Source organism: Bos mutus, chromosome X (genome assembly GCF_027580195.1).
Source record: "Bos mutus isolate GX-2022 chromosome X, NWIPB_WYAK_1.1, whole genome shotgun sequence".
Lineage (NCBI taxonomy): Eukaryota > Metazoa > Chordata > Mammalia > Artiodactyla > Bovidae > Bos > Bos mutus.
In genome coordinates, this window is record NC_091646.1 from 107,868,594 (window position 1) to 107,889,163 (window position 20,570).

The window sequence follows — 20,570 nt, forward strand, 5'->3', positions numbered from 1 at the left end:
CTTCAAAATCCCTTTTTTAGAGGAAAGTTTATGGTAACTTTAATGGTCACCAAATCCTCATTCTATCCCTTTAATTTTGGATGCTTTAAATACATTTGGAAGTCACTATTTGCACATAACCAGGGACGGAGAAGGCAATGGCACCCCACTCCAGTACTTTGGCCTAGAAAATCCCATGGATGGAGGAGCCTAGTAGGCTGTAGTCCATGGGGTTGCGAAGAGTCGGATACAACAGAGCAACTTCACTTTCACTTTTCACTTTCATGCATTGGAGAAGGAAATGGCAACCCACTCCAGTGTTCTTGCCTAGAGAATCCCAGGGACAGGGGAGCCTGGTGGGCTGCCGTCTATGGGGTTGCACAGAGTCGGACACGACTGTAGCGACTTAGCAGCAGCAGCAGCAGGGATGGATGTGCCTAACTTCCAGGAGAAAAGAAATGGGCTTTTGAGGGCAGGAGAGTCACTTAGCGATCTCCAGTGAATTTTCCATCAAAAAGAGTAGCTGCTTTCTGCACTGCAACTTTGTTTTGGGAGGAGATGTTATAGGAACCAGGAATGCATAGGAAGGAGAACATTGGGAGAAGGAAAACTGCGTGGAGTCATAAGATGCTGCATGAGTGCTTACCCTAAAATACTTCTCTCAATTCATCAAGACATTGATGTAAACAGCCAACTCTGGGAGAGAAGCAACTGGATCAGATGACCTGGCTGTGACAGAGAACACGGCTATTGAGTCCAGGAAACTAGGGGTAATCAGTACAATAGTTTGCTTTTCTTTAAAATTTTCAAAATGTTTGTTAAATCCCTGAGTTCCTTTTGCCTGACCACTGTCACTAAGAAAAAAAAAAACTAAAGTCATCTTTGGGAAGGGGGCCAGGAATTTGTCCTTCTGTACTATTTCCTCTGATCTTCCTGTCATCTTTATATCTTCATCCTGTCCCAACCCTGAGGGTAGCTAGTGTTCTCATTCTAGCCCCCCTGCAGCATAGAGAGCATCTTTTAAACTTGACCATTTTTTAACAACTGCCTGACAGTCATGTTCCACCCTGGAGAGCTTCTATATTCTATGCTCTGACTTTGCAATGGATAATAACCAGTTATTCAAATGAGCTAATGCCCCTATAAAGTGAAAGTGAAGTCACTCAGTCATGTCCAACTCTTGGCCACCCCATGGACTGTAGCCTACCATGCTCATCTGTCCATGGGATTTTCCAGGCAAGAGTACTGGAGTGGGTTGCCATGTCCTTCTCCAGAAGATCTTCCCAACCCAGGAATCAAACCCGGGTCCCCTGCGTTGTAGGCAGACACTTTACCGTTTGATCCACCAGGGAAGATACTATGCCTCTATAGTGTTATCCAAAGTAACATCGCCTGTAACATCCCTTGGGAAAATGCTTGGATAGTACTAAGGATTTCAAGTACACTGGTAGGCTGAATTTTGGAGTAGGAGGCTCTTTGGTGTTCCTCCAAATCATATGGGCAGCAGATTATTTTGTAAGGTCAACAGTTCTCAAACATCGTGGTCTCAGGCCCTTTTTACAGTCTTAAATCTTGAAGGAGATTTCTGGTTTGGACAAAATGACACAGATATGTTTCTCCTTGCTTCTCCCTGCTAAGCACAAGTATAAACCCTCCCTGGAAATAATGCAAGAGACGACCAAAGGAGAACTCAGAAAGATATTAAGAAGAAAGCAGGGCTTTCCCTGGTGGCTTAGTGATGAAGAATCTGCCTGCCAACGCAGGAGACGTGGGTTTGACCCCTGATCTGGGAAGATCCTGCATGCCACTGAGCAACTAAGCCCGTGTGCCACAACTGTTGAGCCTGTGCTCTAGAGCCCTTGCCCCACAAGAGAAGCCACCGCAGTGAAGAAGCCTGCGCACTGCAGCTACAGAGTAGCCCCCTCTCTCACAAGCTAGAGAAAAACCTGCACAGCAACAAAGACCCAGCACAGCCAAAAATGAATGAATAAAAATTATTTAAAAAGAAGAAAGAAAGAAAACTTGCTTGGGACCCTGGAAACAACAGAGAGGCAGGGTGTCTTATGTCTCTTTACCCAAAGGAGGACGGGAACCCAGAATGAGTGGGAGTCCCTTTGACATCAGATGAGGTAAACACACTGGCAGGGGGGAATCATCAGGAGTCCCGCCAACAATAGTAGACAAAAGAAGCAATCTCCTTCCTCACTGGGCCTGAGATTCACTACTTTCACCTAGCGATACTGAGGTGGGAGGGTGGAACAGAAAAGAGGGATGAAGTCACAGCAAGTACCTGGTTCTAGAAGGCTCTTGTCTCTCCTCCCCCAAACAGAGACACCAGAGTAGCTGGGGGTTCCAGTAGGAGTATCTTGCCATACCTATCCCCAGCCAAGAGACACCCAGCAGCCTGACCTGGGGAAATGCTTCCACCCACTCAGGCAACAGGGTCAGCGATGTACAGAAGCCCTGCTGACTCCAGATAACCAAACAGACCAAAACAATACCACAAAGACCGAAAATTAAACTAGCATTAGAAATACAGCCCACAAAGTAGGCTGAGACCTATGCACAGAACATAAATAAAATGGACTATCTGCTAAAATGAAAGATTTAAAATAGGAGTTTCCTAACATAATAGACAAAATGTCTATAGGTTTTGACAAATGTATAATCACATATGTCTACCATTATATTATTGTACAGAGTATTTTCACTGTCCTAAAAATCCCTTTTGCTCTACCTATTGATGCCTTCCTCTATACCAGCACCTTTCAACCATTGATCTGTTTACTGTCTCCATAATTTTGCCTTTTCCAGAATGTCACTTAAGTTGGAATCAAACAGTGTGTAGCCTTTTCAGATTGACTTCTTTAACTTAGGAATATGCATTTAAGATTTCTCCGTGTCTTTTCACAGCTTGATAACTCATTGATTTTCAGCGCTGAGTAACATTGCATTGTCTGGATATACCACAGTTTTTTAATCCATTCCCCTACTGAAGGACGTCTTGGCTGCTTCCAGGTTGTAGCAGTTATAAATAAATCTTCTGTAAACATCCCTGTGTGTATTTTTGTATGTGGACATATGTTTTCAGCTTCTTTGGTTAAATATCAAGGAACACAATTGGTGGATAGTGTGGTCAGAGTATGTTTAGTTTTGTAAGAAACCACCAAACTGTCTCAAAGTGGATGTACCATTTTGCCTTTCCACCAGCAACAAATGAGAGTTTCTGTTGCTCCACAGCCTCATCAGCATTGTGTGTTGTGAATTTTTTTAATTAAAAAAATTTTTTTTTTTTGGCTGTGCCATGTGGCATGTGGGATCTTAGTTCCCTGACCAAGGCTCCAACCTGCACCCCATGCATTAGACGCCTGGAGTCTTAACCACTGGACCGCCAGGGAAGTACCGCCTGTAGTGTTGTTTTAATTAGCATTTCCCTGATGACATACAATGGGGATCATCTTTTCATATGCTCATTTGCCATCTATATATTACCTTTGGTGAGATGTCTCTTGATGGTACTTAGTCCATTTTTAAAATCCAGTTGTCTGCTTATTACTGAGTTTTAAGAGTTCTCTTGACAGTGTCTTTCACAGATTAGTTTCAGTTTTAATGAAGTTCAGCTTGTCAACTTTTTCTTTCATGGATCATGCCTTTGGTATTGTATCTAAAGTCATCATCAAACCCAAGGTCATCTAGATTTTCTCCAATGCTGTCTATATTTGAGGAGTTTTTTAGTTTTGCTTTTTACATTTAGATCTGTGATCCATTTTGAGATAATTCTGTGAAATGTGTAAGATCTATGTATAGATTATTATTATTTTGCCCATGGACAGCCACTGTTCCAGCACCATTTGTTGAGATTTTTCTTTCCTCCATTGTGTTGCCTTTGCTCCTTTGTTAAAGATCAGTTGACTACATTTATGTGAGTCTGTTTCTAGCCTCTCTATTCTGGTCCATTGATCTATTTGTCTGTTCCTTCATCAGTACTACATGGTCTTGATTACTGTAGCTTTATAGGAAGTCTTAAAGTTGATAATATCAGTCCTCCAACTTTGTTCTTCTCCTTTAGTATTTTGTGTTGATTATTCTGGGTCTTTTGTCTCTCCATATAAACTTTGGAGTAACTTAGTTGATATCCACATGATAACTTGTTGGGATTTTGATTGGGATTACACTGAGTCTATAGATCAAGTTGGAGAAGGCAATAGCACGCCACTCCAGTACTCTTGCCTGGAAAATCCCATGGGTGGAGGAGCCTGGTAGGCTGCAGTCCATGGGGTCGCTAGGAGTCGGACATGACTGAGCGAATTCACTTTCATTTTTCACTTTCATGCATTGGAGAAGGAAATGGCAACCCACTCCAGTGTTCTTGCCTGGAGAATCCCAGGGACGGGGGAGCCTGGTGGGCTGCCATCTCTGGGGTCGCATAGAGTCGGACACGACTGAAGTGACTTGACAGCAGCATAGATCAAGTTGGGAAGAAGTGACATCTTGACAATATTGTCTTCCTATCCTTAGACCTGAAATGTCTCTCCATTTATTAATTTTCTTTCATTTCTTACATCAGAGTTTTTTAGTTTTCTTCATATATATCTTGTACATATTTTGTTAGACTTAAGTATTTTATTTAAATTTTGTGTATTTTATATAAATGGTTGTGTGTTCTTTTAATTTTATTGGAGCATAGTTGATTTACAATGTTGTGTTAGTTTCAGGTGTATGGCAAAGTGATTCAGTTACAAATACACATATATTCATTCTTTTTCAGATTATTTTCTCATATAGATTATCCAAGAATATTGAATAGAGTTCCTTGTGCTATAGAGAAGGCCCTTTTTGGTTATCTCTCTTATGTACAGTAGTGTGTGTATGTTCATTCCAAGCTCCTAATTTATCCCATTGTGTTTTTAATTTCAAATTCTACTTGTTCATTGCTAGTATACAGGAAAGCAATAAAGTTTTGTACATTAACCTTGTATCTTGAAACTTTCTTATAATCACTTACTAGTTTCAGGAGTTTTTTTGCTGATTCTTTTGGATTTTCTGCATAAGCAGCATGTCATCTGTCATTTCTCACAATCCATATACCTTTTATTTCCTTTTTGTGTCTTATTTCATCAGCTAGGACTTCTAGTATAAGACTCGTAAGGAGTGATGAGAAGGGATATCCTTGCCTTGTTCCTGATCTTAGTAGGAAAGCTTCTTGTTTTTCACCATTATGTATGATATTAACTGTAGGAATTTTGTAGTGTTCTACATCAAATTGAGTAAGTCCTCTATTCTTAGTTTATTGAGAGTCTTTATCATGAATATATGTTAGACTTTGTCAAATGCTTTCTCTGCATATATTGATATGATCATGTGATTTTTTTTTTTCTTTAGCCTATTTCTGTGATAATGAATTGATTTTCTAGTGTTGAACCAGGCTTGCATGCTTGGTATAAATCGTACTTGGTCTTGGTGTAGAAATTGTTTTTACTCATTGTTGAATTTGATTTGCTAATATTTTGTTGATTTTTGCATCTGTATTCATAAGACATATTGGTCTATAGTTTTCTTGTAATATCTTTTTCTGGTTTTAGTATTAGGGCGATGTTGGATCTTAGGATGAGTTAGGAAGCATTCCCTTTGTTCTGTTTTCTAAAGGAGATTGTAGACAGTTGATACAGTTTCTTCCTTAAATAATTTGGTAGAATTCACCAGTGAACCCATCTGAACCTGGTGCTTTCTATTTTGGAAAGTTTGTAATTATTGATTCAATTTCTTTCATAGATACAGAATAGACATAGGCCTGTTCCAATTGTCTACTTTTTGTGTGAGTTTTGGCAGATTGTGTCTTTCAAGAAATTGAGCCATCTCATCTAGGTTGTCAAATTTGTGGGCATAGGTTTGTTCCTGGTATTCTTTTATTAATCCTTTTAATGTCCATGGTTTCTGCAGTGATGGCCCCTCTTTTATTAGTAATTATATACTTTGTATTTTTTTCTTAGTTAGCCTAACTAGAGCCTTATCAATTTTCTTTATCTTTTCAGATAACCAGTTTTGGTTTCATTGGTTTTGTCCATTTATTTCCTGTTTTCAGTTTCATTGATTTCTACTCTAATTTTCATTATTTCTTTTCTTCTGCTTACTTTGAATTTAATATATTCCTAAAATTTTTTTAATTTTATGGAAATATAGTTGATTTACAATGTATTACTTTCTGTTGTACAGCAAAGTTATTCAGTTATACATATATATGCTTTTTCATATTCTTTTCCATTATGGTTTATCACTGGATACTGAGTATAGCTACCTGTGCTATACAGTAAGACCTTATTGTTTATTACTCTTCCTTTTCTAGTTTCCTAAGGAACAAGCTCAGATGATTGATTTTAGAGCTTTCACATTCAGTGTTGTAAATCTTCCTCTAAGCACTGTTTTGGCGGCATATCATAAATTTTGATAAGTTGTATTTTCATTTTCATCTAGTTAAAAAATATTTAAAAATTTCTCCTGAGATTTCTTCTTTGACCCATATGTTATTTAGAAGCATGCTGTTTAATCTCCTAGTATTTTGGGACTTTCAAGTAATCTATTCTGTTATTGATTTCTGCTTTATTTTCATTGTGATCTGAGAGCAGATAGTATTTGACTTCTGTTCTTTTAAAATTGTTAAGGTCTGCTTTATGGCCCACAATGTGGTCTGTCTTGGTAAGTTTTCATAGTGTTTTTTAAAATTAATTAATTAATTTTAATTGGAGGCTAATTACTTTACAATATTGTGGTGGTTTTTGCCATACATCTACATGAATCAGCCATGGATGTACATGTGTTCCCACCATCCTGAACCCCCCTTCCTCCTCCCTGCCCACCCCATCCCTCCAGATTGTCCCAGAGCACCAGCTTTGGGTACCCTGCTTCATGCATCAAATTTGAACTGGTCATCTATTTTACATATGGTAATATACATGTTTTGTTTCAATGCTATTCTCAAAGTACATCTCTTTGTGCAGGTGGGCTTCCCAGGTGGTGCTCGTGGTAGAGAACCCACCTGCCAGTACAGGAGACATAAGAGATGTAGGTTTGATCCCTGGGTAGAGAAGATCCCCTGGAGGATAGCATGGCAACACACTCCAGTATTCTTGCCTGGAGAATCCTATGGACAGAGGACTGTATAGAGCTTCTCCATCTTTGGCTGCAAAGAATATAATCAATCTGATTTCGGTGTTGACCATCTGGTGATGTCCATGTGTAGAGTCTTCTCTTGTGTTGTTGGAAGAAGGTGTTTGCTATGACCAGTGCATTCTCTTCTCAAAACTCTATTAGCCTTTGCCCTGCTTCATTTCATACTCCAAGGCCAAATTTGCCTGTTACTCCAGGTGTTTCTTGACTTCCTACTTTTGCATTCCAGTCCCCTATAAGGAAAAGGACATCTTTTTGGGGTATTAGTTCTAAAAGGTCTTGTAGGTCTTCATAGAACCGTTCAGCTTCTTCAGCGTTACTGGTCGGGGCATAGACTTGGATTACTGTGATATTGAATGGTTTGCCTTGGAAACGAACAGAAATCATTCTGTCATTTTTGACATTGCATCTAAGTACTGCATTTTGGACTCTTTTGTTGACCATGATGGCTACTCCATTTCTTCTAAGGGATTCCTGCCCACAGTAGTGGATATAATGGTCATCTGACTTAAATTCACCCATTGCAGTCCATTTTAGTTCGCTGATTCCTAGAATGTCAACATTCACTCCTGCCATCTCCTGTTTGACCACTTCCAATTTGCCTTGATTCATGGACCTGACATTCCAGGTTCCTATGCAATATTTCTCTTTACAGCATCGGACCTTGCATCTATCACCAGTCACATCCACAACTGGGTATTGTTTTTGCTTTGGCTCCATCCCTTCATTCTTTCTGGAGTTATTTCTCCACTGATCTCCAGTAGCATATTGGGCACCTACCGACCTGGGGAATTCCTCTTCCAGGATCCTATCATTTTGCCTTTTATACTGTTCATGGGGTTCTCAAGGCAAAAATACTGAAGTGGTTTGCCATTCCCTTCTCCAGTGGACCACATTCTGTCAGACCTGTCCACCATGACCCACACATCTTGGGTGGCCCCACATGGCATGGCTTAGTTTCACTGAGTTAGACAAGGCTGTGGTCCATGTGATCAGATTGGCTAGTTTTCTGTGATTATGGTTTCAGTGTGTCTGCCCTCTGATGCTCTCTCGCAACACCTACTGTCTTAATTGGGTTTCTCTTACCTTGGATGTGGGGTATCTCTTCACGGCTGCTCCAGCAAAGCACAGCCGCTGCTCCTTACCTTGACGAGGGTTATTTCCTCACGGCCGCCCCTCCTGACCTTGAACCTGGAGTAGCTTCTCTTGGCCCTCCTGCACCCATGCAGCCATTGCTCCTTGGACGTGGGGCAGCTCCTCTCAGCTGCCACCCCTGATCTCACCCCTGACCCATAGCTCCTCTAGGCCACTCCTGTGTCATCGCAGCCTGGCACTCTTGGCTGCGATGGACCACACAGAAGCATGGCTGAGAGGAGCTACTCCTCGCCTCGCACCTATAACCCCCTATAGTTATAGGAAAACTATAGAGAAAATTAAATGAAATAAAGTCTGTTTTTTTTTAAAAAGTTGATAAACTTCTAACAAGATTGGTAAAAATAAAAAGAGATAAGACACAAATTGTCAATATCAGAAATGAAATATGGGGTATCACTATATATCCTGCAGTCATTAAAAATACAATAAGGGAATACTATAAGGAACTTTATTCACTTATTTGATGACTTAGAAGAAATGGATCAATTCCTCAAAAACAACAAAGTACTAAAACTCACTCAATATAAGATGTATTGTCTGACTATCTCTATAATCATTTAGGAAATTGAATTCATAATTTAAAAACCTCCTGGAAAAGAAATCTCCAGGCCTAGATACTTTCACTGTACAATTCTACCAAATGTTTAAAAAATAATTAACAATTTTATACAATTTTTTTCCAAAAAATAGAAGAAGAGGAGGGAACATCTCAAACTTGTTTTTGAGACTAGTATTAACTGGATACAAAAACCAGACAAAGACATACAAAAATATTATGAACATAATTTTGATCTTGTGCCTACGTTAAGTTCCTCAGTTGTGTCTGACTTTGCGACCCCGTGGACTGCCGGACTGTTCTGTCCATGGAATTTTCCAGGAAAGAACACTGGAGTGGGTTGTCATTTCCTCCTCCAGGGGACCTTCCCAACCCAGGGGTCAAACCTGCATCTCCTGCATTGGCAAGTGGATTCTTTACCACTGTGGATCTTGTAGCCTCCCTAAAATGGTCTTAGGGCTAGGATAACCAACTCATTTAGTTTTCTTGGGACTTTCCTGGTTTAAGCACTAAAAAGTCCTAGCAAAACCAGCATTGCTTGCTCAAGACTTACCTGGTTTTAAAACTGAATGTGCCACATCCAAGGAACTTCATCAGCCCTGGGCCAACAGCATTGGTTGTTCTCAATATTCATGGACTTTTTGGGTCTCTGGACAACACTTTAAGAACTTCCATGTCAGGCCATACTCACACAGAAGAAATTCTCAGTTCAGTATTGTTAACTCACCACTGCATAGGAGTTGAAGATCTTCATACTGTAATTAGTTAGAAATTCTCCTACCCCATGCCAGTTGCTTGCTTGACTTTCAGACATGGTTCATTCTACATTCTCCTCAAGATGTCATTGAAAGTGCTTTGTAATGAAAAAATATCACTAGAATGTGAAGGTGTACCATTGTTTTTTGATGATTATCTTTTCAGGTCAAGTTAATGGAGTGCAAGTGACCATCCCAGACAGTTTTGTGAATGTGACTGTTGGATCTGATGTCACTCTCATCTGCACCTACACCACCACTGCGGCCTCACTGAACAAACTCTCCATTCAGTGGACATTCTTCCATAAGGAGGCGTCACAACCAGTTTCTGTAAGAACTTTTTCCCCATGAACTATTCCCCTTCAGTAGTTCTGACATAAACGGTTGGGGTCAGTGTGTGAAGAAGGAACGGTAAGCCAGTGGCAACAGGAGCAGAGCCTCAAATACTAGAAGTTTGGAGATAGCTGTTTAGGGAAGATTGTCATCTAAGTGACAGCCTTTGTCCTCTCCTCATATTTAGTTATGGCCTGTGACCTCCACTCTGTGTAGGTCAGCATCAAGTATATCATGTATTCTAGAGTAGGCAGGAAGGGTCTTTCTTAGGTGAAATGAGCAGTAGTTCTCAAAGGGCTTCTCCCCCCTCCATATCTCTCCCTGTTATTTTCAGAAAACCCTAGTTCAAATATGTGTCCTAGTTGATCTGCAGATCTCTGTGAAACTTAATGTCTGGACGCTGCTTGTTGAGTGAGCTAGCTCATTGTGCCAGACTGAGTCCTAATAGAATGAGACTCTCTACATGGGTCAGTAAGGGCAAAGTAGTAATGAACCCTGGGGAATCAGAGGCAGCTGGAGGCTAGAGGATAAGGGACTGGAAGGGAGGCTAGGGTCTGGGTAAGAGGTAACTGGGGGAGGGTGGATGAAAGTCAGAGGAGGATGATTCTACTTGCAAGTTGCCTATTCCTAGATTTTTTTTTTCATCTGGCCTTAAGGGTAATTCCTTCTTTAAATCAGTCTAAAGACTAAAATGAATATACTCAAAAGTGTGTGGTTTATGTGTGTGTGTTGGGGGAGGGGGCATATGTGTGCACATTGATGCATGTGAGTGTGCAAGCATACATGCTAATACATATCCCTTGAGGGGGAAAAATCTGTAGCTTTCATCACATTTTCAAAAGGATGTATGATCCAAAACAAGGAGTTCAGAGAAGAGACAAATCAGTGTGGTTTGGATATAGTTGAGTTGGGCCTTGAAGGAAAGCAAGGGTGGTGATGATAGAAAATAGGGAGAGAAGGAAGTTGAGAGGGCTGGAGGAAGCCCAAGGGTGGAGGTGGAGAAGAAGGAGCGCCAGTGTCACTTCAGCCATCACTGAGGTTTTGGAGGTGCTGACTCCTCTTTGTACCAAAGGTCCTGAACATTTGTTCAGCAGGAAACATCGTTCAAGAGGAGACTCTATCAGTGCCACCCTCTAGTCAAAGTTCAACAGTTTTGTTCAGTACTGGTTACCTTAGACGGGCTTCTCTGGTGGCTCAGATGGTAAACAGCCTGCCTGCGATACAGGAGACCTGGGTTTGATCCCTGGGTCGAGAAGATCCCCTGGAGAAGGGAATGGCAACACACTACAGTATTCTTGCCTGGAGAATTCTGTGGACAGAGGAGCCTTATGGGCTACAGTCCATGGGGTCACACAAGTATTTTAATCACTCTGTGCCTCTCTTCAAACTACGGTAGAACAGTAATATTCTTCTACATGGGCAGTATACCTTGTAGCATTCAGTCCTCAGATCCACCCACTTCTGCTCAAACACAGCACAGCCCATGCTTTAATATTGAGAAAAAGGCAGTCAGTCAGTGTCTAAAACTGGTGCATGCAAGAGATGCTTGGGGAAGATGTAGTTGGACCTCTCAGGCAGTAACACCTGTACCATTGGACCCGCTCATTGTTTGGAGTCTCTAGGCTAGTGGCACCAGATTTTCAAAGTGGGATAGGAGGGTCAGAGTTTGGTAACAATTGAGATCAGCACAAGCCCCTGGCAGAGGTGAGACAATCTTTTTTTGGCTGTGATGAGTCTTCATTGCTGTATGGGCCTTTTCCCTAGTTGCAATGAGCAGGGGCTACTCTTCGTTGCAGTATGCAGGCTTCTTGCAGTGGCTTCTCTTGTTGCGGAGCATGGGCTCTAGGGTGTGAGGGCTTCAGTAGCTGCAGCGCGTGGGCTCCATAGTCGCAGCTCCTGGGCTCTAGAGTACAGGCTCAATAACTGTGGTGCACAGGCATAGTTGCTCCACAGCATGTGGGATCTTCCCAGATCAGGGATCCATCCCATGTCTCTTGCATTGGGAGGCAGATTCTTTACCACTGAGCCACCAGGGAAGCCTTGAGACAGTCTTGAGTTTGCTTTCTCATGCCTATGTCTGGAATTCCTTTCATCTTCCTCTAAAAGTTTCAGGCTCTATTGCTGCCTTGAGCAGGGCAGTGGTCAACTCTTGCAATAAGCTCATCTTCTGCTCCCCGAAGATCATTGTATTAAAGGAGCAGTTGACTCCAAGACCTAGTACTTCTCAGTACCCAGGGGAGAATATTATCTCCTAGGGACTACCCCCTCCATGGGGTTCCTTTGTGAATAGAGGCTATGGAAGTATTCCATAAGTCTTCTGACCAGGTGCCAGGATATTCATTTGTTGTTTGTTGTTGTTCAGTCACTAAGTTGTGTCCAACTCTTTGCGACCCCATGGACTGCAGCATGCCAGGCTTCCCTGTCTTTCACTATCTCCCAGAGTTTGCTCAAACTCATGTCCATTGAGTCGGTGATACCATCCAACCATCTTGTCCTCTGCCGCCCCCTTCTCCTCCTGCCCTCAGTCTTTCCCAGCATCAGTGTCTTTTCCAATGAGTTGACTTTTCGCATCAGGTGGCCAAAGGATATTCATTAGCATGGTCTGTCTTTTAGAGAAGCCCTCCTTTCAGAAGACATGGACAGATTCAGATAGTCAGTTCCTCAGCAAGAGTCACAGCTGAAGACTCTAGACCCCAGAACAGGCAGGCTAGCTTGGAAGCTTTGGTTCCCTTATTATGAATGGCTGCCTCTTCATTCAGCTAGTCACTGGAAAAATTATTAATACAGGGACCTCACCTGCCCATGAAGGACAGGCATGGAACCTACTTAGCATGAGTCTCTCAAACAACACATACTCATCTAGGATAGCCACAGTGGAAGAAACCCTGTGCCATCTTCATTTCTCTAACACCCATATAATGTGAACAACTTCTTTCTAGAACCTAGTATCATTGTACTCCATGGCTGCTTGGATTCTTCTAGCTTGGCCTCTACAGATAGTATTATATCCAATGCTTTTCAATTATTGGTGAAGTGAGGGTGCTTAATCTCCTTAGGAGCACATTTGAAAATGAGCAAACTGTTGGTCTAATTGTTATAAATGGGAATCACAACTGATGCTTAGTAGATGGTGTCTAGAGAGACCCACACAGGAAAGAATTGTCTGCCCCAAATGCCAGTGTGGCTCCCATTGAGAAATATTCCAGCTTCTTCCCTTCCCAGCACCCCTCCCAATCAAATTTTTTCTTTTCAGTGTCCCATTTACTCAGATGTCTATTAATACTAAATCTGATAAATTAATGTAATGCTAAGGTGTTAAGGACTGGTGATCATTTACTTTGTTCTCTCTCACAAAAAACCATTTAAGCAGAAACCTTCCGTGACTTATAGAAACAGTTCAATTGGTGGGTGTCTCAGGCACATGGCAGGCTGGGAAGGGAGTGGTTTGGAACAGGCAAGCCTTCCTTTTGGTGTTATATTCCTTCCATGTGCAATCCCAGCCTCCTTCAGTAGTCTAGAGAAAATTCTAGGGTTGAGACCATCATTACTCTACATTCCTCTTCTCCTATGGTTAGTGCCTTTATGAGCAGAGCAGAAAAGGAAGAAGCTGGAAGGGAAAGAATGGATGGTTTGCTGTGGACTTGCACATTTCCAAAAGGAACCCACAAAAGCAGCTCTGGAAGCTAAAGGCATTTATTAGCTCAGACTCAGACTCAAACAGAAAGCAGACTGAATTCTTTCAACCCTTCTTGTTCATATTCCAACTTCTAGTTAGAGAGCCGTGTCACAAAGCTGAGGGGAAAATTCTTTTTGGACAAATCTGGCTCCCAGCTGCACAGCCTTATGTGAATAGGAGCTTGGCACAGGAGGAAGAGAAAGGCTGTTATTGCAGCTGGCATCCATTGAAGGCATCATGTGGTGAACCCACTCGGCATGGGAAACATCATGCCAATGAATAGCAGTGATTGGAAGGAGAAGGTTTGGGCTGGAGAAGGTGATGGAATGGCCCCAAAAGGGTAGGGTGGCCTGGAAGTCATCTTCCTGGTCCAACGCAGGCATGTGAGTGCCATGTTCATGGATTCAAGGGACTTGGGAGGTCTGGATTCTAGGTCTGACTACCAAGTGTGTGACCTTGGGATGATCACTTCTTCTTATGGGGCCTCTGTGTCCTTTCCTGTAGTAGAAGAGGATGAATCAGAGGTTGCAGACTGGCAGCCTCTGGGCCCTATTTGGCCAGTGGATGCATTGGTCGGCCAGCCCAGTATTTTGTTTATTTGCACAGTTTGAAAGCCTTGTTTGTTCTGGCTCTGCAGTTCACCACAGTCTCTACTATCCTCCATGATCTTACTACTACCCACCAACCCCTCCCAGCTAGTTCCCATATTTCCAGTATCCAGCTGGTTCCTGAAGGCTCCTCTGCCTTAGCAACCATGAGCTGAGTTATCTCTTTGTGCTGTTATGTCTCCATAATCAGCCTCTAACATCACCATGGGGCAGGCAGAGAGGACCCTGGGGGGAAAGTAGGTCATTCTCCTGTGAACACAGCCACAAAAGGCAAGTGGCCAAAAAATGAACAAGTGCCACTTAAGGGAATACATGGATGTGTGTTCTCAGGGCAGACTTGCCACCCCCCATCATCACCCCCAAAGGATGTGGCCTGTTTAACAGCCATGGCTTTTCCTGGACCTCAATTTGTTTGATCTCTAAATTGACAATATACTTTCCTTGAAAAGTGTACAAGCCTCACAGGATCATGAGCCAGGCTTTGGCCATTGTTCAGCTTTGATTTTTAAAAGAATTATTCTTTTGTGGAAAATGGAACCAAGTTGCAGTTCCTTCCTGTGTGATTAGATAAGTAGTTTCAGGAAAGCATTTCATTTTCTTTCTTCACAAGGACGATATGACAGTGTGGACTTCCCCTAACAGAAAGCCCCTCCACCTATGTGTCTAGGTGGAGGGGCTAGCCCTGGGGACTTTCCTTCTCACACAGCACCCTGAGGCCAGGGCCTTTCCCTTTTATGTGTCCATTGTTACACCTCTTTACCTCTGCTTCCATTCCAGACATCTTCAGTAGTATTTGTGGGAGCACAGAATTTATTAGGCTACAGTGTGAGGAGCTAGGATCGAAGGGTTGGTGAACGTCCTTTTTTCAGGGAAGTTACAAATCTAGGGCCTCATGACTTATTTGCTCATTGATACATGGCCAAACCATGAAACTTTGACAGTGTGGCTTCTTTTCATGTCCTAGTCTTGACCTAAAACACACTCTCTTGGCCCCCTACTCTCTGTAGAAATAAAGTCCTTTCCCCTACATCTTCTGGGACTTACTGCAGGCTGTAAGCAGGACTGATGTTTCTCATTGTGATGTCATCAAGCCTCAATATAAAACAGGCTGACCAACCCCCCAGTCTTCCTGGTAGCAGGGGAAGCGGCCAGATACCTAAGCTGCAAAGGGCTTCCTTGATAGACCACAGGCTGCATTCCAGGTAATTGTCTGCAGGGCCACAAATTGTTAATTAGAAAGTAAATAAGGCCAGGCTGGCTAGTGAAATGGAAAGCCGGATATCTTGGATGTCAACTCACTTAAAGGAAATAGAACTTTGACTAGTTGAACTTCCTCCTGCCCCACTTGAATACCTTAGGTTACACTGACTGACCAGTTTGTAAGTCAAACAAGACCCCTCTGGGGCAAGAGTTTATGATTTCAGTAGGTATGAATGGACAAATTGACTTATAAATGGCTCTTTCAGGGCACGAAAGAAAGCTAGATGATGTTAGAGAACCACAGGAGAGAAGTTGCTTTCTCCTTAAAGATATTCTTTTCTTTGAATTTTCCATCAGACTCTCCCTTTCTGCTTTAGTTTAAAAACTTACTTGCTTTTTCACTGAAAGAATACATTTGAATTTATGTAGACAATATCTTTTGGTTTTCTGATTGCCTTCCCTGTCTCATTAGCCTGTTAATGTAAAGAATGCTGGACAAGGAAATTGAAGAACTGGGTTCTAGACATGACTTAGCTGTTAATTTTGTGTGTCTTTTTTTAAACCTCTCTAGGCTTCAATCTCTTCTATAAAGTGAGAAGAATGAATTAAATGAACCATAAGTCTCTTCTAGTAGATTTTATTAAATATTAATTGCCAGTGGACTAGGGAAATCCCAGTTTATTGAATAATGCAAAACAATCACTGGAATCATAGACATTTATATTAAACTAACTAAGTGTGTACATAGACTGTGTATTATGAAGGGACCTCCGGGATCACCTAATCCAGTGATTCCTAAGCTTTAGTCTATTCATGTCTCATCTTCATGATTTTTGTCATTATTTGTGTATTACCAGCACTAGTAATTGTTTAATGTTTTCTATATTGACATTTGGGTGGGGGGGCACACTGTGAGGTTTGCGAGATCTTAGTTCCCTGACCAGAGATTGAACCTGGGCCACTCAGCAGTTAAAAGTACTGAGTTCTAACCACTGGACTGCCAAAGAATTCCCTGACTTGGTTTTTTAAAGTCTTAAAAACATCTGCCTTAGTTTCACTGTAACCAGTAACATCCATGAATTCACAGATTTGATGTGTTTGATATGTCTCTAATACACATTATATTTTTAAGTTTCCAATTATTTACCACACCTAAAATCAACTTATGTACCTATACTAGAATACATATCATACTTTAGAGAAGACTGCTCTGGTTCCTTGTTCAGATATGGAAACTAAACATTGAAGAGATTAAATGACTTTTTTTCTTACTGCAAAGTGGGTTGCCATGGAGACATGACCAGCAGCTACCTCTCCCATGTCATAATCAGAGGCCCAGTCTAGCTAAAACCCAGGTCTTCTTATTCCTGGACCAGGCCTTTTTACATCACACTCTGCTGCTCCCATGGTTACCATTATGATTTAATATCCATGTTTTATAATACAGATGGGACTAGGATCAAGATATTTCTTAAATCTAGTTAATTATAATAATAATATATAAATCTTTATGACTTTGGGTGGGTCATTAGTCTCTGTACTTGAGTACCTGCCTTTATCTGAAAGCATTAGTAATTCCATTTCTTCTTCCTGCCATGTGAGCTACTATCTTTCTAGATAGTAGCTACTGTTGACCACGCACTTCCTAGGCCCTTGACTAAGTGACTTTGCTTCATCCTCATACCACCACTGTGAGAGGATGGGGCCACATGGTTTCTCAGGAGCCTCTCTGCTCTGAAATGTTATTCTTCTAACAAATAGAATGAATTCAGTTTTGCTTATGCAAAAGAATATGCGTGTTCAAAAGGAGCATGAATATTCTTTTAGAGGAATCAGATACTCTAGATAAGCCCACTGGGTAAACTCAAGGCAAAGAAAGTTTATACAGTAGAATAAACGATGGTTTGGTTTCCCCATCAGACATTTGTGTCCTAAACAATGAGTTTCTTTCAGATAGACTCATCGGGGTGTATCTTGATCTCCTAGCCTAAGCTTAGGAGTTGAATCCTGTCAGCTCTGGCTGCCTGGAGACAGGCATACCTTTGTGCTCTGATGATATCATAGAGCTGCTTTGAGCACAAATGAGGCCACAACTGTGTACAGCCTTGAGAGACCTACAGTGTCCCGCTGAGCTGAGAAATCTTTGCCACAGGGGTCTTACCAGGGGTGGGAGGGGTGGGGGGATTCTAGTTAGCATCAAAGAAGGAAACATTGGATAGAGAGAAATTCCAAGTATTTTATCCTAGCCTCAGACATTGTCCAGTTCTCATTTATGTCATTTTCTGTCCTAGATTTACTATTCTGAAGGTGGACAAGCTACAGCCATAGGAAAATTTAAAGATCGCATTGTAGGATCCAACACTTCAGGTAACGCATCCATCACCATCTCGCATATGCAGCCAGAAGACAGTGGCATCTACATCTGTGATGTTAACAACCCCCCCGACTTTTCCGGCAAAAATCAAGGCACCATCAGCGTCAGCGTGTTAGGTATGGACATTTTATCTTCTGCTTTTTCTCTTCTTGTTCTCAATTTAGGACATTGAATGAGCCAAGGCAGTGAGTTATGGTGCCAATTAAGTCCCAAGGGTGAATATCCTCCCTACTTCTTTTATTACCAGGAAAATAGAGACACACCACCAATCTAACCCACAGAGTAACACTGAAAAATCACTCACAAAACATGTTGAAACAGTTGTCAAACCAAACAGGGCTGCCACCATGACAGATAGAAATAGATGACCAAACCTCCTGGGTTCCTATCTCTGAAGGATGCAGTGAGAACAGACAGGACAACCCACAGTCTCACTAAATGATCACTAGCAACTCTTTCAGTGAGAACCTCCAATTGAAGCCAGTCCTACATGGGGGTGACAGCTGTCAACTTGTGACCTCTCCTAAGCCAGCCACAATTCCCACTGTTAAATTATTCTTTGAAATAAAGGCAGAAAGGTTCTTTTCTAAAATATTAATGGTATTTGGAAAAAGGACCAGAGTTGATTCATTAATTTATACACAAATATTCATTATGTGACATGGAGCAAGTCATATCCATTCTTCAAATGAATTTGGAGTGGTTCATTTATGTGGTGTTTATTAAGTGCCTGCTTCGGGTCAGGAGCCATGATAGAGGCGTGGTTTCTGCTCTTGGGCAAGTTCACAATATTGGTGATTTTTAGGGCTCCTTCCAATCTCTGTCTGAGAGGACAGTGGGAGTTTTGCCCCTGTCTGTATTGCTTGCTGCTGCTGCTAAGTCGCTTCAGCGACTCTGTACGACCCCAAGGATTCTCCAGGCTAAGAATACTGGAGTGGGTTGCCATTTCCTTCTCCAGTGCATGAAAGTGAAAAGTGAAAGTGAAGTCGCTCAGTTGTGTCCGACTCTTGGCCACCCCATGGACTGCAGCCCACCAGGCTCCTCCATCCATGGGATTTTCCAGGCAAGAGTACTGGAGTGGGGTGCCTTTGCCTTCTCCTCTGTATTACTTAGCAAGTCCTATCTGCAGGTCTTCACACGTGTGGATGGGAGGGAGGCAAGGGCTGTCAAACTTCACCCATTAACCAGTTGAGCTAAAGGCTCTCCCACTTTTATGTAACCTCAAGTGGAACTGGTCTAGCCATGGCTGCTCTTGAGCTGTGTACATCCACCCCTGGAAAAAAAGGAACTAGATCAAACCAGTGACAATAATTGAGTAGCTTGGAAAAACCTCAATTGGTAACAAGGTGCACACGGAGGAGGACTGTCCAGTATTGTCTGAGCTTGCTGCCCAAGTGATGCCAACAAAGAAACAACTCTTTACTGTGAGGCTTGCTACTGCATCTACTCACTTGGAAAAGAGGAAAAGATAATCAAGAGCTGATTTCTAGGAGCAAGGTAACTCCATCGTGTTCTTATTTCTGCTGCATCCTGTGCTAGGCTTTGGGGGTACAGGGGACAACAAGACAAGTATACATAAACCCTTTCCTGGGAGAGTTGATGTTCCAGATTGAAAGACTAGCCATATACATGGGAACTAAATGATGTGGAATAGATGCTAGCACATCAGCTCGGGAGTTAGAAGACCTAGGTTTTAGCTCTTACTTTGCTACTCACTGGCCTCAATGCTAGTCAGTTCACCTTTCTCTGGCCATTTTAAGATGAGTTGTAATTCCTGCCCTGTCATATTATTATGAGAATCAAATGATATATTGGAGATTCAGTGTTCACAGAATTTAAGGGATTAGTCCTCTACTATTTTTGTTACTCCCTGGCTCTGGGTTGTTTCTGAGGAGAAACAAACTAAAGAAGCCAAGCCTCTTTTTTGTCTGAGCTTGGAATTAGCCCCGAGGTAAAGTTAGAGAGGGTGGTTAATATTCTTAAAGTTCAGAGAATTCCTAATGAACTTCCATAAGAAGTTGAGGGTTATTTCCCCTCTAAGTTTTTCTTTCCCAAGAGTCATGACCTTTCCTTAAGCCTCCAGTATCCAGGCAAGGTAAGAGACGGAAGACTCTGGATTTCTTTGGGAATTCTCAAAATCCCACTTTAATTAATTAGGCTAAGAACAAAGATGTTCTACAAATTTATGCTTTCTGGAAATTTTGAGACTGATAATTTTCTCTAAAAATTGCAGAGGCTGTTGGCAGTTCTCAAATTCTATTGCATATGAGTGCCTGTTCTGTCTGCCCTGACTGAGGGGTGGGGCATGGTGGGGGCAAGCATGTGCTTGCTAAGTCACTTCAATTGTGTCCGATTCTTTGTGACCCTATGGCCTGTAGCTCACCAGGCTCCTCTGTCCATGGGATTCTCCAGACAAGAATACTGGATTGGGTTACGCTGCCCTCCTCCAGGGGATCTTCCCAAGCCAGGGATCGAACCCACAACTCTTACATCTCCTGCATTAGCAGGCATGTTCTTTACCACTAGTGCCACCTGGGAAGCCCAGGCGAGCATGTAAGGGAGACCAAAAGAGGGAGGTATTGACATTTCCTTAAATATTGCTCTTCCTAGCAATGCATCTTTCAGAAACTTTGATAACCCAGTGGTAGACACAAACCCCATGCACTCACTCATTCATGTATATATTCATTTGGCACACCCTGAACAGATGTTCAGTCACTGTGGTAGGCAGTGGAGATGGAAAGATGTAAAAGATAGGCTCCAAGCCGTC

General features: G+C 42.1%; 1 protein-coding gene across 1 annotated transcript in view; it reads left to right on the top strand.

Annotated features, from left to right (window-relative positions):
- VSIG1 (V-set and immunoglobulin domain containing 1) overlaps positions 1 to 20,570 on the top strand; it is a 52,985-nt gene that overhangs the window by 25,498 nt on the left and 6,917 nt on the right. Inside the window, exons 7-10 of the mRNA XM_070366616.1 lie at positions 6,975 to 7,042; positions 9,776 to 9,939; positions 11,418 to 11,516; positions 17,718 to 17,916. Coding sequence (XP_070222717.1) covers positions 6,975 to 7,042; positions 9,776 to 9,939; positions 11,418 to 11,516; positions 17,718 to 17,916 — 530 coding nt within the window. The remainder of the gene's footprint in view (positions 1 to 6,974; positions 7,043 to 9,775; positions 9,940 to 11,417; positions 11,517 to 17,717; positions 17,917 to 20,570) is intronic.